The sequence below is a fragment of the Mastomys coucha genome, unplaced genomic scaffold (genome assembly GCF_008632895.1).
Source record: "Mastomys coucha isolate ucsf_1 unplaced genomic scaffold, UCSF_Mcou_1 pScaffold20, whole genome shotgun sequence".
NCBI lineage: Eukaryota > Metazoa > Chordata > Mammalia > Rodentia > Muridae > Mastomys > Mastomys coucha.
Genome location: NW_022196903.1, coordinates 79227177 through 79240203, shown reverse-complemented (window position 1 = coordinate 79240203; position 13027 = coordinate 79227177). Strand labels below are relative to the sequence as shown.

At 38.2% G+C, this 13027-nt stretch overlaps 1 protein-coding gene across 7 annotated transcripts in view; it reads right to left on the bottom strand.

Annotated features, from left to right (window-relative positions):
• Alms1 (ALMS1 centrosome and basal body associated protein) overlaps positions 1-13027 on the bottom strand; it is a 106436-nt gene that overhangs the window by 28898 nt on the left and 64511 nt on the right. For 6 of the 7 annotated variants that reach the window (XM_031382389.1, XM_031382387.1, XM_031382390.1 and 3 more), the window contains one exon: positions 7627-7761. In XM_031382389.1, the coding sequence (XP_031238249.1) occupies positions 7627-7761 (135 nt within the window). Of the gene's footprint in view, positions 1-5747; positions 5857-7626; positions 7762-13027 lie in introns of all 7 variants that reach the window. The other variant, XR_004122097.1, reaches the window with a different exon arrangement.

Genomic DNA, 13027 nt, shown 5'->3' with positions numbered 1-13027 from the left:
GTGGTGGCACACGCCTTTAATCCCAGCACTTGGGAGGCAGAGGCAGGCGAATTTCTGAGTTCGAGGCTGGCCTGGTCTACAGAGTAAGTTTCAGGACAGCCAAGGCTATACAGAGAAACCCTGTCTCGTACCCCCAACCCCCGCAAAAAAAGAACTGAAAATGGAAATAGAAGCAAAAAAAAAAAACCCCAAAAAAACAAAAACAAAAAACAAAAGCAAAAACAAAACAAAACAACAAAACACCAATCTGAGGTAATCCTAAAGATGTTAAACCTAGGAAGGAGAACATGAACTACAGACACAAACATCACCAACAGAATACAAGAGACAGAAAAGAAAGTCTCAGGCATAGAAGATACAATAAAAGAAATTGATACATTGGCCAAAGAAAATGCTAAAGCTAAAAAGTTTCTAACACAAAACACCCTCAGGATATTTGGGACACTATGAAAAGACCAAACCTAAGAATAATAGGGATAGAAGAAGACTCCCAACTCAAAGGCCCAGAAAATATCTTCAACAAAATCATTTAAGAAAATTTTCCTGACCTAAAGAAAGAGATGCCTATAAATGTACAAGAAGCTTACAGAACATCAAAGAGTGAACTGAAAAAGAAAATCTTCCTGTCACATAATAATTAAAACACTAAATGTACAGAACAAACAAAGAATATTAAAAGCTGGAGGGAATAAATCCAAGTAGTAAATAAAGGCAGACCCATTAGAATTACACCAGACTTCTGAACAGAGACCTTAAAAGCCAGAAAAGCCTGGCAGATGTCTTACAGTCTCTAAAAGATCACAGATGTGAGCCAAGATTTCTATACCCAGCAAACTTTCAATCACTACAGACAGAGAAAAAAAAAAGGTATTCCACAAAAAAAATTCCTTTCCACTAATCCAACCCTACAGAGGATACTAGAAAGAAAACTCCAACACAAGGAGGGTAACTATACCCAAGAAAACACAAAAATAGATAATTCCATACCAGCAAAGCCAAAATAAGAGAAACACACACATACACACACACATAGCATCATCAAATTAACAGGAACTAACAATCATTGGTCACTAAGTAGTATCTCTCAACATCGATGGACTCAATTCACCAATGAAAACAAACAGGCTAACAGACTGGATGTGTAAACAGGATCCATCATTCTGCTGCACACAAGAAACACCACAGCAACAAAGATGAAGATTATCTCAGAGGAAAGGGTTGGAAAATGGTTTTACAAGCAAATGAACCCACGAAACAAGCTGGAGTAGCTATTCTAGTATAAAATAGACTTTCACCCAGAAGTAATCAAGAGATATGAAAGGACATGTCACACTCGAAGGAAAAATCCCCCAATATGAACTTCTATGCCCCAATTTGTAAAAAAAAAAAAAAAAAAAAAAAAAAAAAAAAAATTTTACTAAAGCTTAAATCACTAATTGAACCCCACACATTAATAGTGACAGATTTCAACACCCCTCTCCCATCAATGGATAATTCATCAAGACAGAAAGTAAGCTGAGAAATAATGGAACAGAGGTTATGAATCAAATGGACCTAACAAATATCTACAGAACATTTCATCGGAACACAAAATAATATACCTTCTTCTCAGCACCTCATGGAACCTTCTCCAAAATCGACCATATACTTGGTCACAAAGAAAGTCTCAACAGATACAGCCAAACAGAAATAACTCACTGTATCCTATCAGAACACCATGGAATAAAGCTGGATTTCAACAACAGAAACGACAGAAAGCCTTACATAGTCATGGAAAAGGAACAACTCACTATCTGATGAATACTGGGTCAAGTAAGAAATAAAGAAAGAAATTAAAGACTTTGTAGAATACAATGAAAATGAAGGCACAACATACCCAAACTTATGGGACACTGTCACACAGAACTCATCTACTTCAGTTGTGTCTGTATGACAGGCCTAAAAACCTGATCATAGACCTGAGGCATACGCTCTGGCCAGTCTCCTGAGGTAGTCAATCACTGACATCTCCTAGCTCAGATATGTTTCAGATTGATCTCTGCTAAAGTCTATGGAGAGATCTGTGTGCTTTCTTTATTCAGGCATAAAGTTGCCCTAAGAAGTATTTTTGTTATTAGCTAAACTGAGATTAAACATCATTTCCTGGCCTCCACAGTGTTTCAATAATCCTAATTGATTTCCTAGCTGTAATTAGCTTGGAATTTTTATAAAGACCTGTCTTACCAGACAGGGTGTCTCAAAAGTTAGAGATAGCAGTCAGGCACTTATTATCAGAGCAGTCCCACACAAGGCAGAATTGTTTTATAACCAGGGATAAGTTGTAGGGCTTCCATCACTATCTATATTACAGCCAAGGAATGCTAGAAAACGACCTTTAGCTACTTGCCTCAGACAGACCCAGAGAATTTATCTTGGAGCTATCGAAATAGCCCAAGAAGAAGGACACCACTGTTCCTCCATTTTGCACCTGGATGCTTTTTCTAACTGACCTTGATATAGCCGTCTCTTGCCTACATGACTTCTGTCGTTTGCCCTTTTCTCTGTATACTATATAAGCCTGATTTTCACTTTGTATAAATGGCACTCAGATTCTGCACTCCCTTGTGCTGTGTCTGTTTGTCATTTCTTCGCCAACACCTTGTATACCTGACTAGAACCCTGTTTCCCCCACGGGTTGAGGGAGGCCCAGACTGGCCGGCCCATGGCAGGACACAATGAAAGCAGTGCTAAGAGGAAAGCTCATAGCACTAAGTGCCTCCATAAAGAAACTGGAGAAGCTGGGCAGTGGTGGCGCACACCTTTAATCCCAGCACTTGGGAGGCAGAGGCAGGTGGATTTCTGAGTTCAAGGCCAGCCTGGTCTACAGAGTGAGTTCCAGGACAGCCAGGGCTACACAGTGAAAACCTGTCTCGAAAAAACCAAAAAAAGAGTCTCAGGGAGTTTCCCTCTTTTAAAGAAAAGACAGAAAGAAATTGGAGAAATCTCATCCTAGCAACTTAAAAGCACATCTGAAAGCTCTACAACAAAGAGGCAAACACACCCCAGAGGAATTGATGGCAGGAAATAATAAAACCCAGGGCTGAAATTAATAAATTAGAAACAAAGGGAACAACACAAAGAATCAATGAAACCAGGAGCTGGTTCTTTGAAGAAAAAAAAAAATCAACAAGATAGACAAACCCATAGCCAAACTAACTAAAAGGCAACAAAGCCAGAAATGAAAGGGGAAGGGGCATAACAGCAGAAAATCCAAAGAATCATTAGCTCTTACTTCAAAAGCCAATTCTCCACAAAATTGGAAAATATAAACAAAATGGATGGTTTTTTTATAGATACCACTTATCAAAATTAAATCAAGATCGGGTAAATAATTTAAATAATCCATTACCCTGTAAGGAAATATAAGCAGTCATTAAGTCTCCCAGCCCGCCCCCTGCAAAAAAAGCCCAGAGCCAAACAGTTTTAGCACATAATTCTGCCAGACTTTCAAAGACCTAATTCCACAAAATAAAAACATTGCCAAACTCATTCTATGAGAATACAGTCACCTTGATGCCTATACCACACAAAGACCCAATAAAGAAAAAGAATTTCAGACCAATTTCCCTTATAAACATTGATGTAAAAATAAAATACTCGCAATCTGAACCCAAGAACACAAAGACATCATCCACCATGATCAAGTAGGCTTCATTGCAGGAATGCTGGGGTAGTTCAATATACAACTATCCATCAACATAATCCTCCATATAAACAAACTGAAGGAAAAAAAACCATATGCTCATCTCATTAGATGCTGAAAAAGCCTTTGACAAAATCCAATATCCCTTCTTGTTAAAAGTCTTGATGAGATCAGTGATACAAGGCACATAGCTAAACACAATAAAGGCAATATACAGCAAGCCAATAGCCAATGTCAAAATTAAGTGAAGAAAAACTTAAAGCAATTCTACTAAAACCAGGGGCAAGACAAGGATATCCACTGTATCTCTTCATTATAGTACTTGAATTCCTAGCTAGAGCATTGAGACAACTAAAAGAAATCAAGGAAATTGGAAAGGAAGAAGTCAAAGTATCGCTATTTGCAGATGATATGATAGTATACATAAATAACCAAGAATTCTACCCAAGAACTCCTACAGCTGATAAACACCTTCAGCAAAGTGACTGCATACAAAATTAACTCACAGAAATCAGTAGCCTCCTTTATACAAAGGATAAATGGACTGAGAAAGAAGTTAGGGAAAAAACATCCTTTACAATACCCACAAATAATATGAAATATTATTATTGTGTAATGCTAACCAAGCAAGTGAAAGACCTACAGACGAGAACTTCAAGTCTCTGAAAAAAGAAATTAAAGAAGATATCAGAAGATGAAAAGATCTCCCATGCTCATGGATCAGTAAGTTTAAAATAGTGAAAATGGTAATCTTACCAAAAGCAATCTACAGATTAAATGCAATTCCCATCAAAATTCCAACACAATTCTTTAGACCTTAAAGAAACAATTCTTAACTGCACATGGGAAAAAACAACAACAAAACAAACACACCCAAGATAGCTAAAAAAAAAAAAAAAACTTCTATAGAATTAAAACCTCTGGAAGTATCACTATCCCCGACTTCAAGCTGTACTGCAGAGCAATAATAATAAAAACTGCATGCCGAAAAACCAAAGAAAAAAATAAAATAAAAAATAAAAATAAATAAAACTGCATGGTATTGGTTTAGAAACAGATAGGTTGATGAATGAAATCAAATCAAACTGAAGAAAAAACCACACACCTACAGATACTTGATTTTCCATAAAATGGAAAAAGGAGAGCATTTTCAAGAAATGATGCTGGTCTAATTGGATGTCTGCATGTAGAGGCATACAAACAGATCCATATTTATTGCCCTGTACAAAATTCAAGTCCAAGTGGATCAAAGACCTCAATGTGAAACCAGATACTAAATCTAATAGAACAGAAAGTGGAAAATATCCTTGAACTCATTGGGAAAGGAGACAACTTCCTGAACAGAACACCAATGACTAAGATTAACAATTAATAAATTGGACGTCATGAAACTGAAAGGCTTCTGTTAGGCAAAGGACACCATCAATAATAAAACAACAGCCTACAGACTAGAAAAAGATCTTTACCAACCCTACATCTGATAGAGGGCTAATATCCAAAATATATAGAGAACTAAAGAAGTTAAGACAGTTAGACTCCAACAAGTCAAATAACCCAATTTAAACATGGGGTACAGAACTAAACAGAATTCTCAACAGAGGAACCTCTAATGACTGAGAAACACTTTTAAAAATGTTTAACATCCTTAGTTATCAGGGAAATGCAAATCAAAACAACTCTGAAATTTTACCTTACACCCATCAGAATAGCTAGGATCAAAAACTCAAGTGATAGCACATGCTTGCAAGGATGTGGAGCAAGGGGGATACTTCTCCATTGCTGAAGGGAGTGCAGATTTGTACAACCACTCTGGAAATCAATTAGGCTGTTTCTCAGAAAATTAGGAATAGTTCTACCTCAAGAGCCAGCTATACCACTGGATATATTCCCAAAAGATGCTCTACCATCCCACAAGGATACTTGCTCAACTATGTTCATAGTAAACTATGTTTACTCAGCTAGTAAAAACAGGACATCATGAATTTTTCAAAGGATAGAACAGGATAGAAATATCATCCTGACTGAAGTAACCCAGACCCAAAGGACATGCATGATATGTACTCACTTATAAGTGAATATTAGCCATAAAGTAAAGGATAACCACACGACAATCCACAGACCCAAAGAAGACAAATTAACAAGGTAGGTCCATGAGAGGGTGGTTGAATCTTTCTCTGAAGGGGAAATAAAATAGATATTAGATGTGGAGGGAGGGAGGAATCTGGGTGGCAAAAGCATTTGGGAGAGGCAGCAATCAGGTGTAGGGATAGCAGGGGAGAACAGAAATCAGCAGTGGGCAGGAAGGCTTCTCTAGGATGTACAAAAGACCTGGGACAGGGAAGCCCCTGGGTATCTATGGGGGTAAGTCTACCCAAGACTCTTACCAGTAAGGACATGGATCCTGAAGTGGCTACTTCCGGTAGCCAGGTAGTATTCGCAGTGTAGAGGTAAGGACAGAGACCCACTCACAAAACTTTGACCCAAAATGTGTCAGAACTAGATGGAGGGAATGGCCAGCCAATGACTGGCCCAAATTGAGCCCCATTCCATGGGCAAGAACCAATCCCCGACACTATTAATGATACTCTGTTATGTTTGCAGGCCAGAGCCTAATGTAAGTATCCCCCAAGAGGCTCTACCCAGTGGCCAATGGAAACAGATGCAGAGACCCATAGCCAAACATCAGATGGAGGTTTACAGAATCTTGAGGAAGATTTGGGAGAAGAATTGAGGGACCCAAAGAGAACAGGGACTCCACAGAAAGACCAATAGAGTCAATTAACCTGGACCCTTGGGGGACTCCTAGAGACTGAAACACCAGCCAGAGTGAGCATGAGCTGGACCTAGGACCACTTCACATATGCAGCAGATGTGCAGCTTGGTCTTTATGTGGGTTCCCCAATAACTAAAGTGGCAGCTGTCCCTGAATCTTTTGTCTGCCTGTGGATCCCATTCCCCTAGCTGGGCCCCTTGTCTAGCCTCAGTGGGACTAGTCCTGGTCCTACAGTGACTTGATGTGTATGTGGGGGTGAGGAGTGGGGGGAGGTGATACACTGGAGATATATCATTATCAGAGAAGGGATGGGGAAAGATCTGTGTCAGAGGGTACTGGGACAAGGTGGGGGGCTGAAATTGGGATGCAAAGTAAATAATGAAAAAAATTATATAATCTATATCAGAGACTAACTAGTTAAAATGTACAGCACAGTCTAATACACTACTATTTATTTTTAAAATATTCTTTAAAATTTAAGTCTTAAAAAATTAAGAATAGCCATAAGTTCTGATAAAACAGGATCTTATAGGCATAGTCTAAACATAAGAGCTTCAAAATAATGACATGTAATTTGTATGTAAAGTAAGAAAAAAGGAGGAAATAAGGGAAGTTTGTCGGCATTCAATCATATGGCAATAATTGACATAAACTAAATAAGCTGAAACACCAAAAATTAGGGGGAAATTTAATAGTGTATCAGATGGAGGACTAATTTCTATAAATAAGGAAAAGGCAAAAATATATACAAGAAAACAGCTCTAGACAATCCGAAAAATATAATTATCAGGATTTTGGTAACCAAAACAAAAAATGAAAAACAAAAACATAAACCCACCAACTTTCCAAGACTTGCATATATTTTGTTTGGAGAGTATCTTGTGATATTGAATAAAATATTGGGAAAGGAAAAGGCCCATTAAGACAATTTCTGACAATAAAATTACTTTGTATATTATGTTCAAAATTTCTCCAGAAACATCTTGAAGCATTTTTAAAATGTCAATGTTATCCATACCAAAAAAACAACAAAAACACTCGTTAGCAACCCTCAGAGCAGGATGGTCCATGGGGACAGAGAGAAAGATTAGAGCACATACTGTTGCTTGTGACATCCAAGCTTTTTAGGAGAACAGAGGATATCAGAGTCTAAACTATCTGGTTCGCCTACCTGCAAGGTCCTTCTCCAGGGATGGCATTTCTTCAGGTCCTGCCATCTTGATCACAACTCTTCTACTGATGATCTCTTCTTGGTTTTCATCCAAGACATTCTCATCCCAAGTTGTAGGCATTGGAACTGGGGCCTCTGGATTAGAAAACCATCGATCCCAGAGAGAAGAAGTTGATAATAAACAAATGGCAAGGAGCCCTCCTATCCATCCACCCCTCCCAAACACACAGCCACCCCTGAGCCCTTTATAAATGAGAGAAAAAGGACCTCTTAGACTCTATTTTGGAAAACTCTAATATGAACCAGAAAGCTTGTCACATCTCTCTGGATGACACCAGTTTAAATAAACACTTTAAAATATACCAATAGTCTGATGTAACCACAAGAATATGAATCAAATTATGTTTTTCAAAGTAAAAATATAGATTTAAACAACTCCTTGAACCTCTTTGGCCTTTTCAAAGCTTTAATTAACTGCAGGACTAATTAACATATCATATAGTCAACAAAAATACTTATACCATCTAGATTTTACATACAGAATTCTCTTAATCTCATGTAGTTATAACTTTTAAACCTAATATTTGATGTTGTCTTTTTCCCTCCCTCAGAAAGTTAACAGACAATGAAACGCACAACAAAGAATCAAACTTGGCTTTATTTACTTATCTATTTCTTTTTTGTCCTTTTTGCTATTAATTCAATCCTAAATTTTTTTCCTAACTTTGTAACATTTTTCATATTTTAAACATATTAGGACCTTAACAAGGTACTGACAACTTGGCTTAAAAACAATAAAGACATGGCTCCCTTAATAGCAGCCTTTGTACTGGACTTTAGTTTCTCTTAACCTCTTTAGCATATTGTATTAATATTTAAAAATATTACTAATAATCTATACTAATAATCTTATCTTAAATAGCTATTATATAAAATATGAAACACTGTATATGCCTTTGAGAATATGCCTTCTCATTACATTTGATTGAGATTTAGCCATATTAATATGTGAGTTTAATATATACAATATTTGTTTGTCTTAATCCATCAATTGATCAACTGATCAACATATGGCTATTTCTGTGTATTTGTTATACTGAAAAGCAGTAGTGTGAGCATTCCTGTAACATTTCCCATTGATTTTTCAAGCTAAAAAAATCTTTTTCTAAATCTATGTCTTGTCTTTTAACAGTTTATATTTTTTATGTGCCAAGTTTTTCATGTTAATAACTTTATCCCCTTGGATCTAGATTTCATGTGACTTGCTTAAGAAATTCTGACCTAGGAACTGGAGATGTAGCTCAGTTGCTAGAGTGAATGCCTAGTAGCATGTATGAATGAATTCTTGGGCATCACAGAGGTTGGGAATGGTGGCACATGCCTATGATGCCTGCTGAAGGGGGTGGAGTTGGAGGCAAGAATATCAGAAGGTGGGGAGTTATGCTTTAGGGGCACTGCAAGTTCAAAATCACCCAAGGATATATGAAACCTTCTCTCAATGAAAGGATGAAATTCTCAATTATCCCATAGTCATAAGGGTACATTGTACTGGCTGGTTTTGTGTGTCAACTTGACACAGGCTGGAGTTATCACAGAGAAGGGAGTTTCAGTTGGGGAAGTGCCTCCATGAGATCCAGCTGTGGGGCATTTTCTTAATTGCTCCTTGTGGGTGGTGCCATCCCTGGGCTGGATGTCTTGGGTTCTATAAGAGAGCAGGCTGAGCAAGCCAGGGGAAGCAAGCCAGTAAGGAACTTTATTCCATGGCCTCTGCATCAGCTCCTGCTTCCTGACTTGCCTGAGTTCCAGTCCAGACTTCCTCTGGTGATGAACAGCAATGTGGAAGTGTAAGCTCAATAAACCTTTTCCTCCCCAACATGTTTCTTAGTCATGATGTTTGTGCAGGAATAGAAACCCTGACTAAGACATACATAAACTCTAAAAATTTTTCTCTTTTTATCATATATGGCTATCATACACTTTTGTTAAGTGTGCAGACAGGATTTACCTGATTTTTCTTACATATGTTATCAATTTTCTAAACACTGCTGATGCTCACCCTCAAGTTTCAAGGACTGGTACTCCTTCTCACCAAACTCTCCTTTGTGGGTAGGTGGTGGGTGTGTGTGTGTATGTCTCTTCCTAAATGTATAAATACAACCTGCTCACTCCTCAGTGCTTGTACAGATGTGTCAGGGTTTTCCACTTGGCACTAGATAACCAGTGCTGTGCTCTTCCCTGGAGAAGACTATGTCTCCAGCTCTCAACGCTTCTTGGTTGGCTATAGTTCTTTGTCTTATATATAAGCTTTCCTTCCATGCTAATATATTTTTATTGTCTTTATTATACTCATAGATAAGCATAGTTTTCATTTTGCAGGGTTGTGCCACTCAGTCCCAACTGATTCATCTATAACTCAACTCCTGCACCCGAGGCTCAGGGATCACTGCAAAAGAGAAGGTGGAAGGACTGTAAGAGTCAGAGGATCAGGATGCTCAACTCCTGCACCTGAGGCTCAGGGATCATTGCAGAAGAGAAGGTGGAAGGACTGTAAGAGTCAGAGGATCAGGATGTTTGCTGTGAGATTCTATTTCCTAAAAATGTCAAACACTACATTCCTCAAGTCTTACCAATACAGCTGCCTCCTACACTTCTGTTTAATCCTTTACAAATAATATTTAACAAACTACATATAGAGTTTTGATGACCAGTACAGCAGGTTCTTATGAATTCATAGATTAATTAAATAACAAATGACAAGTTAATTATTACTATTATATAATTCTCTAATTATGCAGGACTTCCTTAATAAATTTCAAAGTAATTTAAGAATTTTCTCTATGGTAGTCCCGTAAGTACTTTAGATTCATTTCTAATAACCTTATTATTGGCATGTCTTTTTAAAAAGCTTTTTACTGTCCTAGAAAATATTTGCATAGAAATGCAGGAATTATCACTGATTATCAGATAATATGTGTATAGCCTTCCCCAGGTCAAGAAATAAAATAAATATGAATAGAAGCCTACACAGTCCTCATTCTTTCTTCCTAATTTCTTCCACACTTAAAATTTTAAGATTTAGGGCTGGAGAGATGGCTCAGCGGGTAAGAGCACCGATTGCTCTTCCGAAGGTCATGAGTTCAAATCCCAGCAACCACATGGTGGCTCACAACCATCTGTAATGAGATCTGACACCCTCTTCTGGTGTGTCTGAAGACAGCTACAGTGTACTTATAATAAATAAATAAATAAAAAAATTTAAGATTTATACAATCTGGGGGCTAAGAGATGACTCTTTGGTTAAGGGCACTGTTTTCTCTTCCAGAGTTCCTTAGTTCAATTCCCAGCAACCATATGATGACTCATAACCATCTATTAGAGGGGATTTGGTGCCCTCTTCTGGCATGCAGGCATTCATGCATGAAGAACACTGTATACATAATAAATAAAGTCTTAAAAATAAAAAAAGGGTTTATACAATCTGAAGAGGAAAACAGAGTTTAAAATAGAACAAATTCATCAGAAATGTCTGAACTTTGTATAAATGAATAATACAACATAAGAGATTTCCTTCCTTCACTCACACTATATTTGTAAAGTTTATTACACGCTGTTACAAATATTTACCCTTTTCTCCATGCCAGTAAGATTTCAACAGTACTACAAGTTATATATTCTACTAAACAAATAATGGCCACTTGGGTGGTTTCTAGATTGGAACTATTACAAATATGACTTGAAGAATCTGTGTGAGGCTAAAGACATAACTCAGTGGTAGAGTATATGTTTAAGTTTAATTGAGGCACTAGATTCAGAACTCAGCAACACACATAGTCAGGATACTAATTTACACTCTCACTAGCAGTAAATGAGTTCTTAGTCTGCACTCATTACAGCATAGCATTTTTCATTTCAGACATTCTAATGAGTATAGAGAGCTACTGCTATCTTAAATTGTATTCCCAGAATATCAAAGTGAAAATTTATATATAATTATTTATTACATAATCTTTTTAATAAAATGATTATCCAATTCTTTTGCCCAATTTCTATTGAATTGAGTGTCTTCTTCACACATTTTTTTTACGTTCATATCTTGTATAGAATGCATAATTTTCACTTCTACTCTATGATCTGCTTTTATTTACTGTTCAGATTTTATGGAATTTTTTACTCTATATATACCTTATTTAACAGTAGATCTCTATATGTTTGCTGGCTTTACTTTTTGTTTTGTTTTAGAAGAAAACTCCAGTTTAATAAAATTTTTCCTTTTCTAATATTAAGAAGGCACACTCTGAGAGGAAGCTCCACTCCCAGGAGCTCTAATACGCCCAGGATCAGAGGTAAAATGGACACAACATCTGTCCCAACACCGGGAGTAACTTGGACCAGTGGGACCAAGCACACAGGAACTCCGCCAGCCCAGTGACTCAGGTTTCTTCTGGTCTGTCTGAGCTACCAGTGCCCTGAGCAGACCTTGGGTGCAAGCTCCACAGCCAGTCCCACAAAACCCAGAGGAAACTCCACTCCCAGGCACTCTAACACGCCCAGGATCAGAGGTGAGGAAGACACAACATCTGTCCGAATACCAGGAGTAACTGGGACCAGCAGGACCCAGGCACACAGAAACTCTGCCAGCCCAGTGGCTCGGGTTGCTTCCGGTCTGTCTGGGCTGGCCGGTGCCCTGAGCAGACATTGGGCATTGGGTGCAAACTCTGCAGTCATTCCCAAAACACCCAAAGGAAGCTCCACTCCCAGGTGCTCTAATAAGCCCAGGGTCACAGAATCCCAGAATCACAAGATCACAGAGACAGCTTGACTCTGAGGAGTTCTGACACAATCAGGATTACAGGAAGGACAGGCTCCAGTCAGATTTAGCAAGGGCAGGTGGCAGTAGAGATAACCAGATGATGCGGAGCAAGCATAAGAATATAAGCAACACAAACCAAGGTTACTTGGCATCATCAGAACCCAACACTCGCCAGGCGGCGGTGGCGCACGCCTTTAATCCCAGCACTTGGGAGGCAGAGGCACGTAGATTTCTGAGTTCGAGGCCAGCCTGGTCTATAGAGTGAGTTCCAGGACAGCCAGGGCTACACAGAGAAACCCTGTCTCGAAAAAACAAAAACAAAACAGAACCCAATACTCCAACCATTGCAAGTCCTGGACACACCATCACACTGGAAAAGCAAGATATAAAATCACTTCTCATGACGATGATACGGGACTTTAAGAAAGACATAAATAGCACCCTCAAAGAAATACAGCAGAACGCAGGTAAACAACCAGAAGCCCTTCAAGAGGAAACACAGAAATCCCTTAAAGAACTACAGGAAAAACACAATCAAACAAGTGAAGGAAATGAGCAAAACCATCCAGAATCTAAAAATGGAAATAGAAA